This window comes from Hippopotamus amphibius, chromosome 4, assembly GCF_030028045.1.
Source record: "Hippopotamus amphibius kiboko isolate mHipAmp2 chromosome 4, mHipAmp2.hap2, whole genome shotgun sequence".
Classification (NCBI taxonomy): domain Eukaryota; kingdom Metazoa; phylum Chordata; class Mammalia; order Artiodactyla; family Hippopotamidae; genus Hippopotamus; species Hippopotamus amphibius.
Genome location: NC_080189.1, coordinates 182,830,372 through 182,854,498, shown reverse-complemented (window position 1 = coordinate 182,854,498; position 24,127 = coordinate 182,830,372). Strand labels below are relative to the sequence as shown.

Below are 24,127 nucleotides of genomic sequence, written 5' to 3'. Positions count from 1 at the left end.
TATACTACCCCCCATGGTGTACAATATATCCTTGTAGCTTACTTTATACCTAATAGTTTGTACCTCTTACACCCCTACCCCATGTTGCCCCTCCCTACTTCCCTCTCCATAAGTGGTAGGCTCTTCAGCGAGGAGGAAATCACCAACAGTATGTGAAATAAGCTATAATAAGTGCAGATGGGATGACAAACGATATAACAGTACAATCAAATCTTATAAAACGACAATCGCCAGCCAGGAAACCCCGGGAGCTGCTTCATATATTGCTCCTTCAATTGCCAGTGTGTGGCCAGGAAAATGTATTGTCACAATTTACAGAGGAAGAAACAAACTCAGAGAGGTCACTTAACTGGCTCCAAGACACTCTGCAGCTAAGTGGTGAAGCCAGGATTCAGGCGCAGGTCTAGAGCCTGGCATATTGGAGGCACTTGGCAAGTAAGTGTTCGCTGAGTCTCACGTGAGGCTCAGGATCTGGGCAGTTTCCAAAATTTTGAATGGGCAGCAAGAAGAAGCATTTAAAACTCTGCAGTGCTTTGAAATCCCCGTTCCAAAGTTGAGGAGCCCCACAATCCTCTGTGTGTGGAAGTGGGGCCTCTCCTGGGAGAGGGGTCCACAGCTCCCCTCGGGCTTCCCAAGGTCCAAAATGTGAAGGACACTGTCTCAGGTTTCACTTTCGAGTTCTGACTTAGTACCTGGTCAGTCACTAGGAGCTGAGAGAGGCAGCCAAGAGCTACCCAGGGCCTGCTGCGGGGGAAACACACACCACAAGCCTCTTTCCCGTGAACTCTGAGAGCACGAGCCACGCCCGCCCGCACTTACCTCCCGGTCAGTGTTCCGACAGCAACCACCGACCCTGAAGGATGAAAACCAGAAGACTGAGCTGGATCCTAAAACATTGTAAAGGAAGTGTAAATTGATGGCCAGACACAGCGCGATCACGTAAAATACACACAAGCACAGCTCTAATCCCTTACGGCTACGTGGTCCCATTTAAAAAATCTCTTTTCTCTCCAGAGAGGAAAATGTGTTCCTACTTTAATGAAGGTCATGTCTCGATAATACTAAATTCTTATCCTATAATTTTCCTCTTTCTGTCTTATATCCTTTCATATCAACAAAGACGCGCTCTTCCTCCCCGTCCTGGAAGCCCCTTTGGCTGATCCCCATTCGAATGGGAGGCCCCTGCTCCGTCTGTCTGGAAACACGACCCCTGCACCCAATGCGTCAGGTCAGTACTGCATGAGCGCCCTCCACTGCATGCAAGACACCACGGCAACCCTAGACGGATCTAGATGAGTCGGGTACATTCCCGGTGTGGCTCTAGTGGGACACGTGCATGTTTGTTACTAACAAGGTGGAACACGACTTATGAGAGGTAAAACGAGCTGGAGAGGGAGCGCTAGGTGACGTCAGATGGGGAAGCTGGGCCGAGGCGTCCTGGTGCTGGGCGCCTTTGACTCAGGCCTTCCAATACAGGAAGAATCACCACGGGTGAAGGCGGATGCGGACACAATATTTTCTTTGGTTCAGGTGTTAAGGAGACAACAATATGATCAAGGAGGTAGAAGCAACACAATTTGGGGCATATTTTAAGGATGGCAGGTGGAGTCTGTGGGTTTACAATGCAGAAGGTACGGGGTGGGGAACAGGAAATCATATGGATGATACCAGCAATGTGGGGTGCACTGCCGTGTCAAGGACTGAGACCACTAGAAAAAACACAGTAAGAATGGCTTTTTCTTTCACCAAAAAGAGTGACATGATTGAATGTGTGTTTTAGATCACTTGGTAGGAGTGCTCAGGATGAATTGAAGTGGGAAGAGATTAATCACAGGAAGACCAAGAAAACAGTAGCACTGGAAATGGGAACGGAAGGAGGCACTGAGATACCACTGGATAAACCGGAAAAAGAGAGAGAGAGCGCAGAAAGAAACTCTTTGGGGATTGATTACATTACTGTGATGCTTTCCCAAAGCAGGAGCTGTGATTAAGCTCAGGGCCACCACTGATGCACAGAGAGAAATCACATGCACGTGAAGCTTTACTTTGTAGGTCATTTGAGGCTCATAACATTTTTGAGATGAAGATACTTCAGTGTTTCTGTCTAGTGGCCAGTGGCTGAAGGAGCTGGGACTGAACTGCATATCTTTTAGGCATCCAGTTTGGCGTCCGTGCCCTGATGCCAGGCTGGTGATGGAGTCACTGGCATTGCATTCAGCCAGGCTTCCATGTGGACTGAGGCCGCAGGGAAGGCTGCCCTCCTGGACCACCGCTGTCCCTGCTGCATCGGTGGCTGCCAGCTCTGTGCCAACCCCCATGTATTCCCCATCCCACCTGGTCCTCCGAGCCCCCACCAGGGGACAGTGACAACATGGGACACCGCTTCCTGTAGCCATTCCCTGCCACCCAGGCCACTCCCGCTCTTCCCTCAGGTGGCGGTGTCACCCCCAGGCCCCGTCATCTCAGTGCTTAGCTCCTCCAGTGACAAGCCAGCTCCAGCCTCTCGCAGACGCTCTCCAAAAGCAAAGGGCAGGAGGGCTGAAACATGGACCCAGCACACAGGGAAATGCCAGCACCTCTGCAGGGGCTGAACGGAGGATGTGTGGGGTCTACAGAGGGGAGACCCCTGACCTGGGGCTGTATGTGTCATTAACGGTGCAAGCCACATGGGAGGCGCTTCTGACTCATTACAGTATAATGTGGTGGAAGAGCCTGGCTTTGGGAGCCAGACTGCGTACGATGTGAACACTGGCTCCATCACAGATTCAGTGACCTTGCTGAGCAATTTGACTTATCTAAGCTTCAATTTCCTGATCAATAAAACCAGGGTAAAAAACTTCGACCTGCAGGGCTGCTGCAAGGATTAAGGATAATACACGTACAATGCTTGGTATGCCAACAGTGCTTGATAAATGCAGACACCGCTGCGTGGCATGTGGGGAAAGGAGACTTCAGCACTCTGATGTACAACTGGAGTTCCTTTTGCAAAGGTCACAGACATGCTGACTTTGAAACTAAACTTTACCTTTATCATCAAACTCAAATTGCAGAGGTAAATTAAACTGTAGGCTGTTAGAACAGATGATAAATTCTTATTCAAGAGGGACTCTGTAAATAGAATGCAGGCTCATAATACGGGTTTTTCAGCCTTTAAGCCAGAAGAGACTACACTCAGGAAACCCAGCAACGAACTCAGAAAGGCTGACTTGCTGTCCAAAAATACAATAGCAAACTTCAGAATTACGTGAATGAGACCATTCGAGGCAATGTTTAAAGGAATGCAACTTGAAGGAGATAAAGTAAGTGACATTTGATTTGGGACAATTTTATATCGCTATTAATCTCATGCAAAATAAATAATAAACTGACACGTTCCAGATGAATTTTTATAAGAAAGATGGAATATAACATGCATGTCTACCTCTATTATTTTGTCCCAGATGGGCCGGTGACCAACAGCGTCCCAGAGGGTGGCATGCCTGTCATGCCCACAGGTCAAGAACTGAGGTTTTGAGGCATGGATGGCCAGTCCCCAGAGTTCATCGGTGTGACCCTACAAAGAAGCGAGACAAATGGAAGCTCTCTGAAATACTACAACCAACACCCAGGAGCCCTGCAGGACCATGAACCACGGCTTATTACACACTCTGGTTGTTCCCATCTGTTTTTCTTCCTTCCTAGCTGAAGCCGAGGAAGGTGATGTTAGTATAAAACACAGGAAGAATCTCTTCCTCGTAACGCTCTCTTACGTTCTATTACACAGAATGAACGTGTAATAGTGGGCTATGAGCATGTAATTGGTGGGCTTCTGAACTGGCGAGTACCTGAGTGATGGGTGTGAAGTCTCCGGCCAGTGTGCCCTGTAGAACAAAGTTTCTGGTCGTGCCTATCAAGATCACATCACCTTTCCCCTCGGCCACTGTCCGTATGGGACCGAACTGTTCTGGAATCTGCATTGAAAAGATTTCAAATGTCATTAAATTCTTAGCTCCATCATTCAAAGTACTTGTATTTATCATGATGGTAGCTCCTATCACAACGACATACACACACACCTGTAATATGGAGAGAGAGAAAGTACTTGAGTGAATGATCCAAACTCCACATCTCATGTATAAATTCCAAACATTTCATATACCTTAAAAAAATCAGGGTCTCGGGTGCTGAGCATGATACGTCTTCACACAGCAGCCTACGAGCGAGTGATACCAGACTAAGCACAAAGGAAAAAGAAACTGCCACGGTTAAAAATCTGCATTCGCTCACTCGGGAAGGCAGCGAGCTGTTTGCTTGTTTACAGCGAAGGGGTTCGGAAGCCACCGCTGAAGATGCATCAGGAATACATCAAAAGATGCAATAATTCCCACAGAAAACTGGATGAATGCTAGCAGAAGCCCTTGGGCACCAGGAAGGACTGCAACATTAGTCTGGGGCTTGAATAGTCTTTTTTAATCGCCTTTACGGCCAGGACGAGAGACCTCTGGAGTCTGGATTCCTTGACCAGAAGTCCAGTTGGAGGCTCTGGGGAGGGAGCCCCGAGTCAAGGATGCTAGACCACTAGAGAATCCTCAGCCACAGGGAAGATCAACTGCAGAGAATTCTCACGGAGGCCTCTATCAGAGTCTAAGACCCAGCTACACCCAACTGCCTACAAATGCCAGTGCTGGATACCTCACACCAAACTACAAACAAAACAGGAACATAAATCCACCCATCAGCACACAGACTACCTAAAGCCATATGAAGCTCACAGATACCCTAAAACACACCACCTTACAAGGCCCTGCTCATCAGAGGGAAAAGACTCAGATCCACACACCAGAAAGCAGGCACCAGAACCTTCCATCAGGAAGCCTACTCAAGATACTCAACCAACCCCACCACAGCGGGCAGAGAACAGAAACAAGAGGAATTACTACTAGGCAGCATAGGGAAAGGAGAGAGCAGATACTATAAATTAGACAAAATAAGAAAACAAAGAAACAGCTTGCAGGCAAAGAAGCAAGATAAAAACCCGCAAGACCAAATAAATGAAGAGGAAATAGACAAATTGCCTGAAAAAGAATTCAGAGTAATGATAGTAAAGAAGACCCAAAATCTTGAAAACAAAATAAAGAAAATACAAGAAACATTTAATAAGGATGTAGAAGAACTAAAGAGCAAACAAACAGTAATGAACAACACAATAACTGAAATTAAAAATACTCTAGATGGTATAAACAGCAGAATAACTGAGGCAGAAGAACTAATAAGTGAGTTGGAAGATAGAACGGTGGAAATAACTGCCACAGAGCAGGAAAAAGAAAAAAAGAAAAAAAAGAATGGAAGACAGTCTCAGAGACCTTGGGGACAACATTAAGCACACCAATATTTGAATCCAGAAGAAAAAGAGAAAAAGGTGTTCCAGAAGAAAAAGAGAAAAAGAAAGGGTCTGAGAAAATATGTGAAGAGATTATAGTGGAAAACTTCCCTAAGGTGGGAAAGGAAATAGTAAATCAAGTCCAAGAAGCACAGAGAGTCCCATTCAGAATAAACCAAAGGAGAAACACACCAAGGCATATATTAATCAAACTAATGAAAATTAAACACAAAGGAAAGATATTAAAAGCAGCAAGAAAAAAGCAACAAATAACATATAAGGGAAAATCCATAAGGATAACAGCTGATCTTTCTGCAGACACTCTGCAGGCCAGAAGGGAGTGGCAGGATATATACAGGAAGATATAACAACTGTAAATATCTATGTACCCAACATAGGAGCAATACATAAGGCAAATGCTAAAGTCTTGAAAGAGGAAAACCTACAGCCAAGAACACTCTACCCAGAAAGAATCTCATTCAGATTCGATGGAGAAATCAAAAGCTTTACAGACAAGCAAAAGTTAAGAGAATTCAGCACCACCAAAGCAGCCTTACAACGATTGCTAAAGGAACTTCTCTAGGCAGGAAACACAAGAGAAGGAAAAGATCTGCAAAAACAAACAGAAAACAATTAAGAAAATGGTAATAGAAACATACATGTCAATAATTACCTTAAATGTAAATGGACTAAATGCACCAACCAAAAGACACAGACTGGCTGAATGGATACAAAATCAAGACCCTTATGTGTGCTGTCTACAAGAAACCCACTTCAGACCTAGGGACACATACAGACTGAAAGTAAGGGGATGGAAAAAAGATATTCCATGCAAATGGAAGTCAAAAGAAAGCTGGAGTAGCAATACTCATATCAGACAAATTAGACTTTAAAGTAAAGACTATTACAAGAGACAAGGAAGGACACTACACAATGATCAAGGGATCAATCCTGGAGGAAGATATAACAATTGTAAATATCTACGCACCCAACACAGGAGCACCTCAATACATAAGGCAAATGCTAACAGCCATAAAAGGGGAAATCAACAGTAACACAATAATAGTAGGAGACTTGAACACCCCACTTACACCAATGGACAGATCATCCAAACAGAAAATGAATAAGGAAACACAAGCTTTAATGACACATTAGACCATCTCGACTTAATTGATATTTATAGGACATTCCATCCAAAAACTATAGAATATACTTTTTTCTCAAGTACACACAGAACATTCTCTAGGATAGATCACATCTTGGGTCACAAATCAAGCCTCGGTAAATTCAAGAAAATTGAAATGGTATCAAGCATCTTCTCTGCCATGAGACTAGATATCAATTACAGGAAAAAAACTGTAAAAAATAGAAACACATGGAGGCTAAACAATACATTATTAAACAACCAAGAAACCACTGAAGCAATCAAAGAGGAAATCAAAAAATACCTAGAAACAAATGACAATGAAAACAACAACCCAAAACCTATGGGATAAAGCAAAAGCAGTTCTAAGAGGGAAGTTTATAGCAATACAATCCTACCTCAAGAAACAAGAAAAATCTCAAATAAATAACTTAAGCTTACACCTAAAACAACAAGAGAAAGAAGAACAAAAAACCCCCAAAGTGAGCAGACGGAAAGAAATCATAAAGATCAGATCAGAAATAAACAAAAAAGAAATGAAGGAAACAAAAGCAAAGATCAATAAAACTAAAAGCTGGTTCTTTGAGAAGATTAACAAAATTGATAAACCATTAGCCAGACTTAGGGAGAAAAGGGAGAAGACGCAAATCAACAGAATTAGAAATGAAAAAGAAGTAACAACGGACACCACAGAAATACAAAAGATCATGAGAGACTACTACTAGCAACTATCTGCCAATAAATTGGATAACCTGGAAGAAATGGATAAATTCTTAGAAAAGTACAATCTTCCAAGACTGAACCAGGAAGAAATAGAAAATATGAACAGACCAATCACAAGTATGGAAATTGAGACTGTGATTAAAAATCTCCCAACAAACAAAAGCCTGGGGCCAGATGGCTTCACAGGTGAATTTTATTAAATATTTAGAGAAGAGCTAAAACCTATCCTTCTCAAACTCTTCCAAAATATAGCAGAAGGAGGAACACTCCCAAACTCATTCTACGAGGGCACCATCACCCTGGTACCAAAACCAAGCAAAGATGTCACAAAAAAAGAAAATTACAGGCCAATATCACTGATGAATATAGATGCAAAAATCCTCAACAAAATACTAGCTAACAGAATTCAACAGCACATTAAAAAGATCATACATCATGATCAAGTGGGGTTTATCCCTGGGATGCAAGGATTCTTCAATATATGCAAATCAATCAATGTGATACATTATGTTAACAAATTGAAGAATAAAAACCATATGATAACCTCAATAGGTGCAGAAAAAGCTTTTGACAAAATTCAACATCCATTTATGATAAACACTCTCCAGAAAATGGGCATAGAAGGAAATTACCTCAACATAATAAAAGCCATATATGAGAAACCAAAAGCCAACATCGTTCTAAATGGGGAAAAACTGAAAGAATTCCCTCTAAGAACAGGAACAAGACAAGGGTGCCCACTCTCACCATTATTACTCAACACAGTTTTGGAAGTTTTAGCCACAGCAATCAGAGAAGAAAAAGAAATAAAAGGAATCCAAATTGGAAAAGAAGAAGTAAAACTGTCACTCTTTGCAGATGACATGACATTATACATAGAAAACCCTAAAGATCCTACCAGAAAACTGCTAGCACTAATCGATGAATTTAGTAAAGTAGCAGGATACAAAATTAATGCACAGAAATCTCTTGTATTCCTATACACTAACAACAAAAGAGCAGAAAGAGAAATTAAGGAAACTCTCCCATTTACCATTGCAACAAAAAGAATAAAATACCTAGGAATAAACCTGCCTAAGGAGGCAAAAGACCTGTATGCAGAAACTATAAGACACTGATGAAAGAAATCAAAGATGATACAAACAGATGGAGGGCCATACCATGTTCTTGGATTGGAAGAAGAGACATTGTGAAAATGACTATACTACCCAAAGCAATTTACAGATTCAACACAATCTCTATCAAATTACCAATGGCATTTTTCACAGAACTAGAACAAGAAATTTTACAATTTCCATGGAAACACAAAAGACCCTGAACAGCCAAAGCAATCTTGAGAAGGAAAGACAGAGCTGGAGGAATCAGGCTTCCTGACTTCAAACTATACTACAAGGCTACAGTGAGCAAGGCAGTATGGTCCTGGGCTTCCCTGGTGGCACAGTGGTTAAGAATCCACCTGCCAATGTAGGGGACACGGGTTTGATCCCTGGTCCAGGAAGATTCCACATGCCGTGGAGCTACTAAGCCCGTGTGCCACAACTGCTGAGCCTGCACTCTAGAGCCTGTGAGCCACAACTACTGAGCCCATGTTCCACAACTACTGAAGCCTGTGCACCTGGAGCCCATGCTCTGCAACAAGAGAAGCCACTGCACTGAGAAGCCTACGCACCACAAGAAAAGCCCCTGCTCTCTGCAACTAGAGAAAGCCTGCCCGCAGCAATGAAGACCCCATGCAGCCAAAAATAAAAATAAATAAATTAACTAATTAAAAAAAAAGACAGTATGCTGCTGGCACGAAAACAGAAATATAGATCAATGGGACAGAATAGAGAGCTCAGAGATAAACCCAAACACATATGGGCACCTTACCTTTGACAAAGGAGGCAAGAATATACAATGGAAAAAAGACAGCCTCTTCAATAAGTGGTGCTAGGAAAACTGGACAGCTATATGTAAAAGAATGAAATTAGAACACTTCCTAACACCATACACAAAAGTAAACTCAAAATGGATTAAAGAGCTAAATATAAGGCCAGACACCACAAAACTCTTAGAGGAAAACAGGCAGGACACTCTATGACATAAATCAAAGCAGGATCCTTTTTGACCAACCTCCTAGAATAATGGAAATAAAATAAAAAATAAACAAATGGGACCTAATGAAACTTAAAAGCTTTTGCACAGCAAAAGGAACCATAAACAAGACAAGAAGACAACCCTCAGAATGGGAGAAAATATTTGCCAACGAAGCAAGTGACAAAGGATTAATCTCCAAAATATACAAGCAGCTCATGCAGCTTAATATCAAAAAAGCAAATAACCAATTAAAAAATGGGAGGGAAATCTAAATAGACATTTCTCCAAAGAAGACATGCAGATGGCTAACAAACACATGAAAAGATGCTCAACATCACTAATCATTAGAGAAATACAAGTCAAAGCCACAATGAAGTGTCACCTTACACTGGTCAGAATGGCCATCATCAAAAAATCTTCAAACAATAAATGCTGGAGAGGGTGCAGAGAAAAGGGAACCCTCCTGCACTGTTGGCGGGAATATAAATTGGCACAGCCAATATGGAAAACAGTATGGAGGTTACTTAAAAAACTAAAAATAGAACTATCATATGACTCAGAAACCCCACTCCTGGGCACATACCCTGAGAAAACCATAATCCAAAAAGAAACATGTACCACAATGTTCACTGCATCACTATTTACAATAGCCAAGACACGGAAGCAACCTAAATGCCCATCAACAGATGAATGGATAAAGAAGATGTGGCACATATATACAATGGAATATTACTTGGCCATAAGAAGGAATGAAATTGAGTTATTTGTAGTGAGGTGGATGGACCTAGAGTCTGTCATACAGAGAGAAGTATGGCAGAAAGAGAAAAACAAATACCATATGCTAACTCATATGTATGGAATCTAAAAAAAATGGTACTGATGAACCCAGTGACAGGGCAAGAATAAAGATGCAGATGTAGAGAACAGACTTGAGGACATGGGGTGGGGGGGCAGGGCGAAGGGGAAGCTGGGATGAAGTGAGAGAGCAGCATTGACATATATACACTACCAAATGTAAAACAGATAGCTAGTGGGAAGTTGCTGCATAACACAGGGAGATCAACTCGATGACAGGTGATGACTTAGAGGGATGAGATAGGGAGGGTGGAAAGGAGTCACGGGAGGGAGGGGATATGGGGATATATGTATAAATACAGCTGATTCACTTTGTTGTACAATAAAAACTGGCACAACAGTATAAAGCAATTACATTTCAGTAAAGAGCTTAAAAAAATCAGCAATAGTAAGGTTGTTAAAAAAAAACAACAAAGAACAAAAAACAAGCAAACAAAAACCCCCCAAAAGAATAAAGTATTCTTTCTTGACAAAATGAAAAAATATGAAATACTACTGGATACTTTACTCTTTACTCATTATGACTTCTGCTAGCAGAAGCAGGTAAAATTTAGAAAGTAAAAAATATGATCCAAGAAAAGGGGATATATGTATACGTATAGCTGATTCACTTTGCTGTACACAGTAGAAACTGACACAGCAGTGTAAAGCAACTATATTCCAACAACAACAAAAAAAAGGAATATGTAACATGCCATAATAAGAGTTCCTAAAAACTTACTGTAACTTAAAATGATACATTCTTCGGCAACTTTATTTAGTTTTGAAATCCCTTGCCCATGTGGGTAAATATATGTGATTAAGTGCTAATAAAAACAATTTCAAAACACACCCGCCAAGAACAATTTGCTATGATAAAATAAACAGAGGTTCTTGCACTTTATAAAAAGAACAGACAATTGCAGTGACACCCTGGGGTTGACTCCAGGCTCTGCGGTCCTGGGATAGCAAGAGCAGCCTGTTCTCGTAGAAACTTTCTACCTCCAGCGCGGTTTGTTAGCACAGATATGAGAAAAGTTGATAACAATTCATGCTAATGAAGAGGAGTTACAGACACTTAAAAATGGTGAGTATCTTCTATAAAACCAGATGCGACTTCGGGGTATTTGTTATGATTATAATGTAAGTTGGGTTCAATCAAACGTTGGTCAAATCTTATTATAAAAATTGCCACCCAGCTGTATAGCACAGGGAGATCAACTCGATGACTGGTGATGACCTAGGGGGTGGGATAGGGAGGAGGGGAGGGAGGCTCAAGAGGGAGGGGATATGGGGATATATGTGTACATACAGCTGATTCACTTTGTTGTACAGTGGAAACTGCACAATATTGTAAAACAATTATACTCCAATAAAGACCTAAGGGGGGAGAAAAGTATTGACAGACCCGGAATTTAAAAAAAAAAAAAAAATTCTATCACAATGAAAGCACATCTCCATGAAAGGAAGGTGATTTCCAAAGCTCAGACGAAGGCCTTCCTTTATTAAGAGCAGTAATCAGCAAAACCAGATTCTCATACTGCCAGAGCACCACGCCATCCATGCTACTCTCTGATGTAAGTGTCGTGTGCACCGGACTTAGAAGCTGAAAAAGTTCTACAAGGTGTCTACGCTGTGCTAGAGAAGAAGACCCTCAACCTTCGGACTGATGCCGACCTTGACATCTGTCTGCCCATAATTTCCCGGGGCCTGGGGGAGAAAACAGTGAGTGTGTAGAAGGAGTATTGAATTTCTTGCCTCTGGCTCCTATTGGCGTCCAGCGCTGCTAAGCAGGTAATAGAGGTGAAAGAGATGGCAAAAGGAGTCAGAGCTCTAGAGATGGTGTCGGCACTCAGCCAGGTACAAAGGAGATACTCAGTAAATACTAGTTCAAAGTGATAATGTCTCCAAAGTAAAGTGAAAAGAGAAGAAGTATTTTAATGATGAATCAAAATGTGGATAATGGTCCCTTGGAAGAGTGAGATTGGGGCTATGATAAAACTATTCTAGATGTGAAATGTGACCTCACATTTTATAAAGCTAATTCCCTTCAAACAAACTGCTTTCATGATTTTAATACATTACCCCACTTAGTAAAATTTTATCTAAACAATTTTCAAAACAATAAGCTAAAGATTTTGAACTAACTAGGAAACTGGTCAGTATAACAGTTTAAGGTTGAAAATGAATGTCAATAGTATGACTTGCCGTCTTACCTCAGTTTTATGAAGTTTATGGTAGTTTCCATCCCAAGAAATAAGCTTCCGGTCCTTCCCTCCTCCCGACACCAGCGTGCCGTCCCTCAACATACAAAGTGCAAAAATACCGCCCTCATGGGCCCCTTGAACCGCGTAGCTTATTCGATTCGTACCTAAACACAGCAAGAAAACCACCGTCAAAGGGCTCACCTCTGCCCATCTCACTTCATTTTTGTTTTAAAAAGCAATATTGTCGGGGAGGGATGAATTGGCAGTTTGAAGTTAACAGACGCACACTATTATACAGAGGATGGATAAACAACAAGATCCTAGTGTACAGCACAGAGAACTGTATTCAATATCCTGAGATAAACCAGCATGGAAAAGAACATGAAAAAGAATGTACATATATACGTACAACTGAATCTCCAGGTTATACAGCAGAAACTGACACAACACTGTAAATCAACTATACTTCAATAAAACAAATTTAAAAAATAATTAAGGAAAACTTGCTAACACGAAGCATAGTGTGCTAAGAGTACAGGTGGACTACACGTGGCTGAGAAGTGAGCTGTGCTGTGTGTCTCTGGACAAGTGACTTAACTGCTCTGTCTCAGTTTCCCTCTTGGTGTAACGGGGCCACTGCTTATCCCACTGGACTGTTTAAAGGGTGAAATGAACTGACCTATATGTAGAGCCCATGGCACCCAGAGTAGTAGGGATAGTAGAGATAGTAGTAGGGATGAGAGAGAGTCAAAAATTATCTGCACTCCGCTTATATTAAAACTTCTGTTGGCAGCACTGTCTTATCAGCGCTTTCTGTTCAAGGCTACTGTCCCCCCAATCACTGCTGTGCAGGTGTGAACGTGTTGCATCAGTTCATTTGTAACTGTGGTGTGAGCAAAAATGGATGCCCTACTTGTGATCTGCATGAAAGAAGAGCAGCGTGCAGTGATTCATTTTTTGTGGTCTGAGGGTGTGCACATCTGCACACTTCTGCCCATACTGTCGACACTCTGCAAAAACATTGTTTTGAGGTGTTAAAGCATCCTCCCTGTAGTCCTGATCTTGCTCCATCAGACTTTCACCTGTTTGGTTCCCTGAAAGCAGCCCTGAGAGGACGAAGATTCATTTCTGATGAAGAAGTGAAGACAGTGGTGCATTTGTGGCTTGCAACTCAACCTGAAACATTTTTTAATGAGGTAATACGAAAGCTTGTTGACAGATGGACAAAATGTATTGAAAAGCAAGGAGATTATGTCGAAAAATGATGTATTTGTCTTTCGTAAAAGTTACTTAAAACAAACTCTACACCTGGAGTGTGGATAATTTTTGACTCACCCTCATACAAAGGTCACTGTGTTAGTTTGAGATTACATGGATGGGTCTGTTTTCACCTTCACCCCCATCCCAAACACCAAGATCCTTGAGGACAGGGATGGTGCATTTTCCGGCACACGGTAAGCACTCATAAATGCTCGCTGAACTTGACTGAATGAATGTTCCTGAGTAAGGGGGCCTCCTTACCACGCTGTCTGCCCGCTGACGGCGAGGATGCCCACCTGAATCACCTGTACGCTCAGTGTCTAGCGCTGCCTTGGACTCAACTAGCATTCAATCAATGTCTGCGAAGCGCTATGTACACCCGAGAAGTTAAATACTGTAGAGCTAAATAAACAGTCTTCGATGACTTCATCATCACAAGTTGTTATCAGATCTCCTAATAAAGCTATTAATTCCATTATAATGTCTTGGGCTTAAAGAGCCTTTTAGAACGACAGAAGTCCACAGCTTACTAGTCTCATTTTCCTCTGTCCTGGTTTTTTGGTTCCAAGTCACACATGTACACGTGCATGTATGTACCTACGTACTTTGGAATCGAATAGCAAACTTGGAAATGATATTAACAGACAATTCTTACTTAACATCACCACAAAATGTCTGCTTTGGGAGCAATCACTTGTTACCTTTTCCCCATACCAGGATGTTGCCACTTGAATCTCCAGTGATGGTGTCACCATTCTCAGAAAAAGTCACACAGAGGACGAACTTTGGCTTTTCTTGCTTCTGCAGAATGTTTAAAAAAGAATATATATATATAAAATATTTTAAAAAGAATATATATATATATAAAATCAAGACATCCTTTTGTTTGTATTAATAACATCTAGAATCAGCCACCTCAAGCTGGACAGTGTCAGCTTCTGCTACCACACTGTGTACATTTCATTTTTATTCATCATTACATAAATTATGCCCTGAGATTATCTGGTCTACAATAAAGAGATTTCTGGTACTTATAAGGTTGCAGGCAGTTCGAGCAGAGGAGGGTGTTGGAGGGGTTAAGGGGCCATGTTGCCATGACTATGGCCTGAAGGATGGGCCGGCACCAGGATAAAGCAGTCCTCAGTCCTCTAACTCAGCCTCTGGGCCACAGCGGCAAAAGGCCCCCCAGGGCAGTGGGTGTGGTTCTGGTGCTCTCATGAGGTCCCCTAATGGCTGGACTAAATGGCACAGAGACTGCCCATCACCCTCCACAGAGTTGCACTGTGGTTTCCTGGGCACCTTCTTCCTTACTCTTTGCAACCAGCAGGCTGTGGTGGTGGCCCTGGCCCTTGGGCATCCTTTCCTGGCACTTCTCCCTGTGTTGGTTCTTCCTTCTCAGCATCACCAGTGTTATCCACGAGATACGAGGGGTCTCCAACTCTGTCAGGGGTCTCCAGGGATAGTCTTTATCATGACACTCCCACATTTGCCAGTTAAAACAAATTCTAAGACTGGGATGCCTCAAAGCTTCCTTAAAAGCTAGGTGATTGCCAGTACCATCGGTGAAAAATAGAACGACAGATGCAGTTTCACTTTACCTCAAATAATCCTTGCTTCTTAATAAGGGAGCTTCCTTCGAGTGTCCAAAAGTAGAGATGGGATTTTCCACAGGTGACGATTATGCAGGTGTCCGTGGGGTGAAAATCCGCAGCAAATACAGCTTCATTAGAACACTAGGCACAGAACAGGACAGTCAAATGTCTCAAGTCACTTAAGACACTTAAGAAGATAAATAAAATCTGAACCACAAATAAACAGCTCATCAAGGTAAGCACTAGGCCTCTTGACGTGTTCCCCACTGAACGCCTCTCCTGTAATCACTAAACGTGTGTCTGTGCCTGCTGACACCTCTCCTCCTTGTCTGTCTCCCCCATCGCACTGAGCCCTGAGGATGGGGCCAGGAAGTCCTCCTTCTGTGCGGGACTCACAGGAACCGGCACAGAGCAGGCACACAGCGAGCTCTGGCTGAAGGAGCGGCCAGGGAGTTAAGAATCGCAGGTCTGGGGACTTTCTAGGTGGCGCAGTGGGTAAGAATCCGCGTGCCAATGCAGGGGACACGGGTTTGAGCTCTGCTCTGGGAAGATCCCACATGCTGCAGAGCAACTAAGCTCGTGTGCCACAACTATTGAGCCCATGTGCTGCAACTACTGGAGCCCACGCGCCTACAGCCTGTGCTCAACAACAAGGGAAGCCACCACCATGAGGAGCCTGCACACCACAATGAAGAGCAGCTCCCCTTCGCAGCAACTAAAGAAAGCCTGTGTGCAGCAATGAAGACCCAATGCAGCCAATAAATAAATAAATAAATAAATTTATTAAAAAAAAAAAATCACAGGTCTCATCCATCTAGTGATGGAAAGGGCCCCGGAACTGGGATTTTTTTTTTAATTGGAGTATAATTGCTTTAAAATGTTGTGCAGTTTCCGCTGTACAACAAAGTGGATCGGCTGTATTTACACATATACCCCCATATTCCCTCCCTCCCCTCCTCCCTAATCCCACCCCTCTAGGTCATCACCAAGCATCGAGTTGCTCTCCCTGTTATGCAGCAGCTTCCCACTAGCCATCTAGTTCACATTTGGTCGTGTATATATGTCAACGCTACTCTCTCACTTCATCCCTGCTTCCTGTTCCCCCCATGTCCTCAAGACAATTCTCTATGTCTGTGTCTTTATTCTTGTCCTGCCACTAGGTTCATCAGTATCACTTTGGGGTTTTTTTTTTTTTTATTCCATATATATGCGTTAGCATACGGTATTTGTTTCTCTCTTTCTGGCGTATTTCAATCTGTGCAACAGACTCTAGGTCCATCCACCTCACTACAAATTAACTCAACTTCATTCCTTTTTATGGCCGAGTAATATTCCATTGTATATATGTGCCACATCTTCTTTATCCATTCATCTGTTGATGGGCATTTAGGTTGCTTCCATGTCCTGATTATTGTAAAGAGTGCTGCAGTGAACATTGGGGTGCATGTGTCTTTTTGAACGATGGTTTTCTGAGGGTATATGCCCAGTAGTGGGATTGCTGGGTCATACGATAGTTCTGTTTTTAGTTTTTCAAGGAACCTCCATACTGTTCTCCATAGTGGCTGTACCAACTACATTCCCACCGGCAGTGCAGGAGGGTGGAACCTGGATTCTATTCAGTTCCATCCCTCCGGGCCCGCCCTGGCTGCTCTGTTTCCCGGGGGAGTCCCTCCTGGTTCTGATCCCCAGGACTTTGCTGATGGTTTGATGGCTAAGCCGAGAGTCCAGTAGGAGGTCTGGCTCTTTGGGTACCACTCCACCACCCTCACCCTGCTAACTTGATTTCCATGACTCGCACCCCAGTCCCATGAATCTGACCCTGATTGCTCCTATTGCTTGATGATTCAGTTATACAGTCTTAAACCTGGACAATAACTTGCTTTGATTAATCCAACCTAGTGACACGGCAAGAAGTTAAATACTTGAGCAGAATATTAGCAGGCACAGCTATAGCATAAAAATAGATATGTTCATGCCTTATTAGAATACAGGGTCTGCATCCCACACACACAAGAAAGTTATGTAAGTCAGGTTTTCCAATGGCGCTCCTAATCTTAGGTAAGTCAGGTGATCTAAGGTTAATGGATGCAAGATGAGAAATCTGAAGTCAATTCTATAAAAACAGATCCAGTCATGGTTTTCGCAGGAGGAAAGCATAAGAAAGCTTAAGGAAAGTACACTGCCATATTGGGAAGTTCAGCAGGCCCCACGGCAGGAAGAGGCCCACTGGGAGGCCTGGGATCTCGCTCCCATTCCCGAGTCCACTCAGCTCCGGACAAGCCCCGGGCTGGCTGTGCTGCCCTCCGTTCCCCTGCTCCCTGCCTGGCCCTTGCACTGGGCAGTGGGCACATCTCACTCGTCACCACCCCACCAGTGCCTCCTGGACACGCGCATGCAGAGGGGACACTCAGCATTTGTGGCTGATGGAAAGAATGTGAGCACGTGAGTGATGGAGCAAATTAAAAGGGTGGGGGCTGTAAAATGAGGAAGCAAAACCCCTACAGATGCTGTGATGAGAGGAAGAAACCCTGCCAGGACTCGGGAATGAGGGGAGGGGGCGGGGCCCGAGCGCCTCTTGGTGAAGGGGTCCTGCCTGGGGGCCGAGGTGGGAAAGGAGCCCACGGCCCACCGAGACACAGAAAGCTGGCCAGGAGCCAGCCGGGGAGGAAGGCTCCACATGGGAAAAGGACAGCTCAGCCGAACATGAGGCTTGGAGAGAGACCTTCACGTCTGCCAGTCTCTCTTCCTTTTGCCAGTCCCACACGGACAGCACGTGGTCGTTGGAGTCATCCACCGCACAGAGGTTGCTCCCACCATTCTGGAAAAAAAAAGGTATTCACAGGAAGACTACATTTGAGAATAAGATAGGTTGAGCATGATTAAAAAGGAACATAATTTTATTTTAATAATGAGCGTGCTACATCTTCATTAAAGAGTACTGACCCACCGCTGTGAGACCTGCTTAAGACTTGGGCAGAGAGACGGGGGGCAGGGGAACATGGGGGGACAGGGACAGGAGCAGGAGGGAGGGCTGGGGGGGCCCTTCATCACTGCTTCCGTTAGAATCAGCCTCCTAGGGGCTGCGGAGCCCTCGCCCTGGGGGAGACGGCATCTGTGGCTCCAGGGCACAGGTCTGTGCTGCGCGTGGACCTGGTTCCCATGAACCTGGTTCCCGTTAGATCACACAAGGGTAGGAGGCATTGGGGGGGAGGTGTGCGGTGCATTGACGTGAACACGTGCATCTTTCTGAACTGGCTGAACAAGTGCTTTAAAGGGTGGCTCTGTCGAAAGGGCACATCCTGTGGAAGCCTGGGAGACCTCAAGGCCCATCCAGCCCCACTTATGGCTAGGCAGTGAGCAAGCCCAGCTGGAGAAATTCAAGGCCAGAGCAGGCAAGACTGCTCCAGGAGCCTGAAGACAGTGTGGCTGCAGGGCCTCTTCTCATCACCATGGAAACATCTGATTGGGAGTATACGACCTCTGAATGAGGGGACCTGGGAAGCGGGAGGTTTCAAATCTCTACATACATTTGGGCAATTACGCGCATGTTAACTCTCTCCCTCTTCAACCTTAAGCTGATTCTCTCCTCCCTGTGGACAGAGCGGCGATACCCACAGGGCTCATACTTACGGATTTTGAGAATGCGATACAGGTGACGGCTCGGTCAAAAAACCCGATTCCGATGACATGCAGCGTATTCAACGTCACAGAATCCCAGATGCGCACATGAGGGGGCAATTGCTGCTTAGAAAAAAGTGCAGAGTCACCCATTGTGCTGGGCCTACAAATTTATCTCTACCTTGAAGCTACAAGATTACTTCAATTTTATCAAAACAAACTTTTTTTTTTTAATGCATTTGAGGACTTCGCCTTTTAATATAAATAAATATAAAAAAAGAAGATGTGGTACATATATACAATGGAATATTACCAGCCATAAAAAGGAATGAAACTAGGTCATTTGTAGAGACATGGATGGACCTAGAAACTGTCATACAGGGTGAAGTGAGTCAGAAAGAGAAAAACAAATATCACACATTAACGCATGTATGTGGAATCTAGAAAAATGGTACAGATGAACCTGTTTGCAAGGCAGAAATGGAGACACAGATGTAGAGAACAAATGTATGGACACCAAGGAGGGAAAGAGAGGGTGGGATGAATTGAGAGATTGGGACTGACATATATACAACCAATATGTATGAAATGGGTAACTAATGAGAACCTGCTGCACAGCACAGAGAACTCCACCTGGCGGTACAGTAGAAACTAACACAACATTGTAAAACAACTATACTCCTATAAAAACAAACAAACAAACAAACAAACAACAAACATTCCCAAAGTCTGCCGGAGGTCATGGCTCCTGTGGCCAATTTAACTTTAGGAGAGGTATACCAAGTTTTAAATTTTGAGTAGCCAATTCTTAATAACTATACCCCAGTAATTAATATCTTCACTTGTGTATCTAATGCATCTGACTTTTAAAAATGAAAAATGACAAAGAAAATGGAGCCTCACTTAAGGGTTCTTCTTTTAAAGTTTGTGTTGCTACTAGAGTGTAGGCATGTTTCAATTCATCATGATGGGATTAAAAGCTTAACATTCTTGGGCCCCACAGGAAACTGAGTATACACAAATGGAAATTTAGAATCATTATGATTGGTTCAAAACCCTCTCAACTGTGTTAATTTTTCTCTCCCTTCATAGAAGAAAGTATCACAGAACTATCAGCAGATTTATCAAGAAAAGGACTAGCATTGTACCCAGTGGACAGGTGAACTAGGTTCTAGCTTGGACTTGTCTCTAAGTAGCTGGGCATCCGCAGACAGTTACTTGGCCTCTCCAGACTTCTCCACTTGTAAATGGAAAGGAATGGCTCAGCTAGTGATAACATTTTCTCGGACTCTCAGGTCCTGAATCAATTTCAAGGCTAGAAACTGAAATACACAGTTAATCCACTAGAGGGAGGAACAAATGATTTACTACTAATTTCAAATGACTTTTAAAGGTCATTTAACATGAAAAAAAAAAAAGATGAAGACCCTGTTCCCTGTGTGTTTACAGAATAGTAGTCTGATTTCCATTGTTCCTGTTACCTCCTTTCAAGTGTAGGATTTTAATGGAAAATAGCACAAATATTTAGAATTTGATGTTATTAAAATATTTTCTGAAAAACGGTTGCACTCATGATAAAAATGGAAGTACTTAATTAGTATCAGATCATATGTTGTACATTGGGAAGCTGTACAAAAGCAGACAGAAAAGTTACAAGAAGTTTTGGATAAGACATGACAATGACCACAGATTGTGGTAAATAAGTGGAAGCCAATTTTGTGTTGTTCTGTGTCAGATTCTACTAGCTCCTTCTCTGATTCCTTAAAATAAAAACTGAAGTCGTGCTGAAGTGCTTACAGAATTTGTGCTAAAATCCTTCCAGGAGCCCTTGTAGATTATACTGAGACACAAACTCCATGGGTTGAAGTCATGATTACAGGGAGTTCATGGCAGAGGGTGTCTGAAATTCACTGAAGGGGCAAAATGCCCCAAATTCAAATGATTATTTACTATGATTTTAACTTTCTTATTAAATGTGTACTTAACACTTAACATTTTAATGTTTATCATGCATGTAAACAAGTATCTTAAGAATTAATGAAATCTTAGGCAAGCACAATGCTATTTAAAAATTAACTGAAATTAAGGTGAGTTCACGGGGTTTTTAAGAAAAAATTCAAATGAGGGATTAAGAAGTACTCAGACACTTTATATCCAAGCAGCCTTATTCATCAGCAAAATTTTCAGATTATTTTGTGTTGCTAGTTCATTACAAAAGTATGAAAACGTAACTCACTTTTCCATCCTTAGATGTGCCTGCAACTTGTCCTGTGGCTATCGTGATCCTATCAGGATGCACTGCAAGGCTGAAAAGAGATATTTATAAAACATCTACTCTTTAAAGGGAAGCTTCACGTTTCCCCTGATCAAATATAATCTGGTCAAAAATCTAAATGTAAGAATTACACAGTGCCTAACGTCTCACGGATGCATGATGAATTCCCTGAGCACCCAAAGATCTTAGGCAATTGGTGCCTATTTCATTTCATCTTAATGCCTTTATCTATAGAGACTTTCCAAACTCAAGGAAAAAGCATCCTCTGTTTGGGAAATACCATGTCAATCCCAGAACCACTTCATTAGCATACAATCTTTATTAAGAAGTCATTTTGAGTATATCAAATAGCAAAAGCATCATCTTTTTCCAACATGATTTTTATAACTGACCAGGGACTTAGGACAAATAGAAATACATAAATCCATCATCTTTCCAAGATACATAAATCGCTACCAAAGGAATAGGAATATTAGGAATTATAGGAATAGCAGACCCAGCCATAAACACAAGCAAAACATTTTTATTAAAAAATAAAGACCCAAATTAGAAGCCGTTAGCACAAGAAGGCCTCCAGATACGGCTCTGTTACAGCTACTTGTTTAGGTAACATGGTTGGTTAAGAGGATGTGTTATAAGGATAGAAAACTAAAAAGGTGTCTTAGAGAGTAGGCACCCCGGAACACAAAAAAGGGCTTTTCCCAAAGATCCTATTTTCTCAGATCCCTTTCCTTCTCTTTAGTTACATCCCATCACTGAACCCTTTCTGCCAATACTCTTTCCACAGGTGTCAGCGGAATCCCAGTTTTGAGGACTCACCACTTCACGTCATCATTATGTCCCGTGTAATGCCTCTGAAGCTGCTCCTCTACGTTGTACAGCACCACGACGGACGCAATGAAATACACAGTCTCGCCCGTCGGAAGCAAGTACAGGTTGTTACGACAGTCTCGACCCCTGTACCCATAGCTTTGTGTATGTCAAGATAAAATCTTTTTTCCCTTTAAGAGCTGACAAAACATCAGCTTTATTCAACTGGCACAGGCAATAAATTTCTACATGGCTATTACCATCAATTTCACTCATTTAAAGAAGGTTAAATTGTAAACACTCAGTGCCAGATATACTTGACCCTCTAGACAGGCAGGTCATAAAGTTGGAAATGGTAACTGATCTAATGTGAATACATATTTTTAACAATATGAAGGTGGGGTTTATTGTTAGAAATGATATAAATATTATATTAGGAAAGCTGAATTTTTCAGCTTGATCAAAAATGGAATTTTGTTATTTTATTTACTAACTGTAGCTGGAATAGACATTTGTGAAGTGAACAGGAGGTGAACTCTTTTCAATTTAGTCAATCTGTCATGGATCTGGGTGTCGACAGCCAGGGGCCACATTTCTTTGAGGAACTGTCGAAATCTTACGTGGATGCCTGTTTTCCTCACACCTAGTCTGGGTTCAAGTTTTTCCCAAGCTGGTTTTATGAAAGGCTGGGGATTGTAACATTGTGCTAATGGTACCATCCAGACTCTAGAATGACAATCACCTGAAGGTGTGTTTTGACACCAATTTCACAAGAACGCTGGGATGTTTTGCCTCTCAGTGTTTTTTCTCTTTCCTTTCTGCTGTCTCTCTTGTGCACCACTTATTCTAGATATCATACTACTTGCTGAGATTTACTGAACTATCATAACAGTCTAGAGTATGCTCCCTTGCCCTCTTGAATCTCTAGTCTTTTAAAGGTGAGGGCTTGGGCTTCCCTGGTGGCACAGTGGTTAAGAATCCGCCTGCCAATGCAGGGGAAGCAGGTTCGATCCCTGGGCAGGGAAGATCCCACATGCCACGGAGCAACTAAGCCCGTGTGCCACAACTACTGAAGCCCGCGTGCCTAGAGCCCGGGCTCCGCAACAAGAGAAGCCACCGCTATGAGAAACTCGTGCACTGCAATGAAGAGTAGCCCCCGCTCATCACAACTAGAGAAAGCCCATGTGCAGCAACGAAGACCCAATGCAGTCAAAAATAAGGTAAATAAATAAATAATAAAATAAAATCTTAGAAAAAAAAATAATAAAGCTGAGGGCTTGATTCTGGGACTGGAATTAGAAGGGACAACAGGACCTGCTGAGCCTGCCATCTTTCAACTCTCCCTGTCATTGTCATCCTGAGATGCATCTGCAGTGTGGGGCCTGAAACTGCCATCGCTCTATGGCCTGGTTCTAGAATCACAATTGGTAGATGAGCTGAATCCCTATTACTGCAGGTGGCTTTGGCAGCTTGTTTGGAAAACGAAATATATTTGACAATGCTAAGTGGCTATATTGTTTCAAATATTAAGCAGTTTGAGGTTATAAATCCTATTCTAAGAAAAAAAGTTGAGCTTTGATATTCCTTATATGCTAAAGTAATTAAAAAGAAATTTTAAGATACTGATAATTGACTTTTAAATGTCTCAGTTATAAGTCAATTATGAGTTTACCGTTTATTATAATTTTGCAGCTATGTTTTTTACTTAAAACACTTTTTTTACATTATAAAAATACTTGTGAAAGGTGCAAACTATATATGAAATTCCCCCAGTTGCCTAGTGGTTAGGATTCCGGGCTTTCACTGCTGTGGTCTGGGTTCAATCCCTGGTCGGGGAACTGAGATCCCACAAGCTACACGGTGTGGCCAAAAAAAAAAAAATCTGTTATCTATATATGTATTTTTATATATATATATATGTATATGTACACACATATATATCAAGAAAAGGCAACAAATTTAGGTCCTCCTTACCCTAACCATTCCCAGCTCCTTAGGGGCAATCACCTATTAAGATTTTAGCATGTATATTTCTAAACCTTGAAAACTACTTCAGAGTAAAACATCACTTGAACATGGATGTGAAAAATAACCATTTATTTGGTGCAAATTCCACTGTTTTACATCTTCTAAAATATGAGTAGGGAGTAGGCTGAACAAATGTGTTTTGAATAACGTGTTCCAGATTTGATTTAACCAATTTAAACAATTATTGATGTAAAGAAGAAT

The 24,127-nt window shown here is 42.4% G+C and overlaps 1 protein-coding gene across 2 annotated transcripts in view; it reads right to left on the bottom strand.

The window, feature by feature from the left end:
- The window catches only part of EML1 (EMAP like 1), a 203,164-nt gene that overhangs the window by 24,371 nt on the left and 154,666 nt on the right, over positions 1–24,127 (bottom strand). For both annotated transcript variants that reach the window (XM_057731976.1, XM_057731975.1), the window contains exons 8-17: positions 21,908–22,057; positions 21,050–21,119; positions 18,826–18,936; positions 17,918–18,013; positions 15,202–15,336; positions 14,305–14,404; positions 12,353–12,507; positions 3,825–3,950; positions 3,422–3,553; positions 820–887 (exon numbers count right to left, since the gene is read on the bottom strand). In XM_057731976.1, coding sequence (XP_057587959.1) covers positions 820–887; positions 3,422–3,553; positions 3,825–3,950; positions 12,353–12,507; positions 14,305–14,404; positions 15,202–15,336; positions 17,918–18,013; positions 18,826–18,936; positions 21,050–21,119; positions 21,908–22,057 — 1,143 coding nt within the window. The remainder of the gene's footprint in view (positions 1–819; positions 888–3,421; positions 3,554–3,824; positions 3,951–12,352; positions 12,508–14,304; positions 14,405–15,201; positions 15,337–17,917; positions 18,014–18,825; positions 18,937–21,049; positions 21,120–21,907; positions 22,058–24,127) is intronic.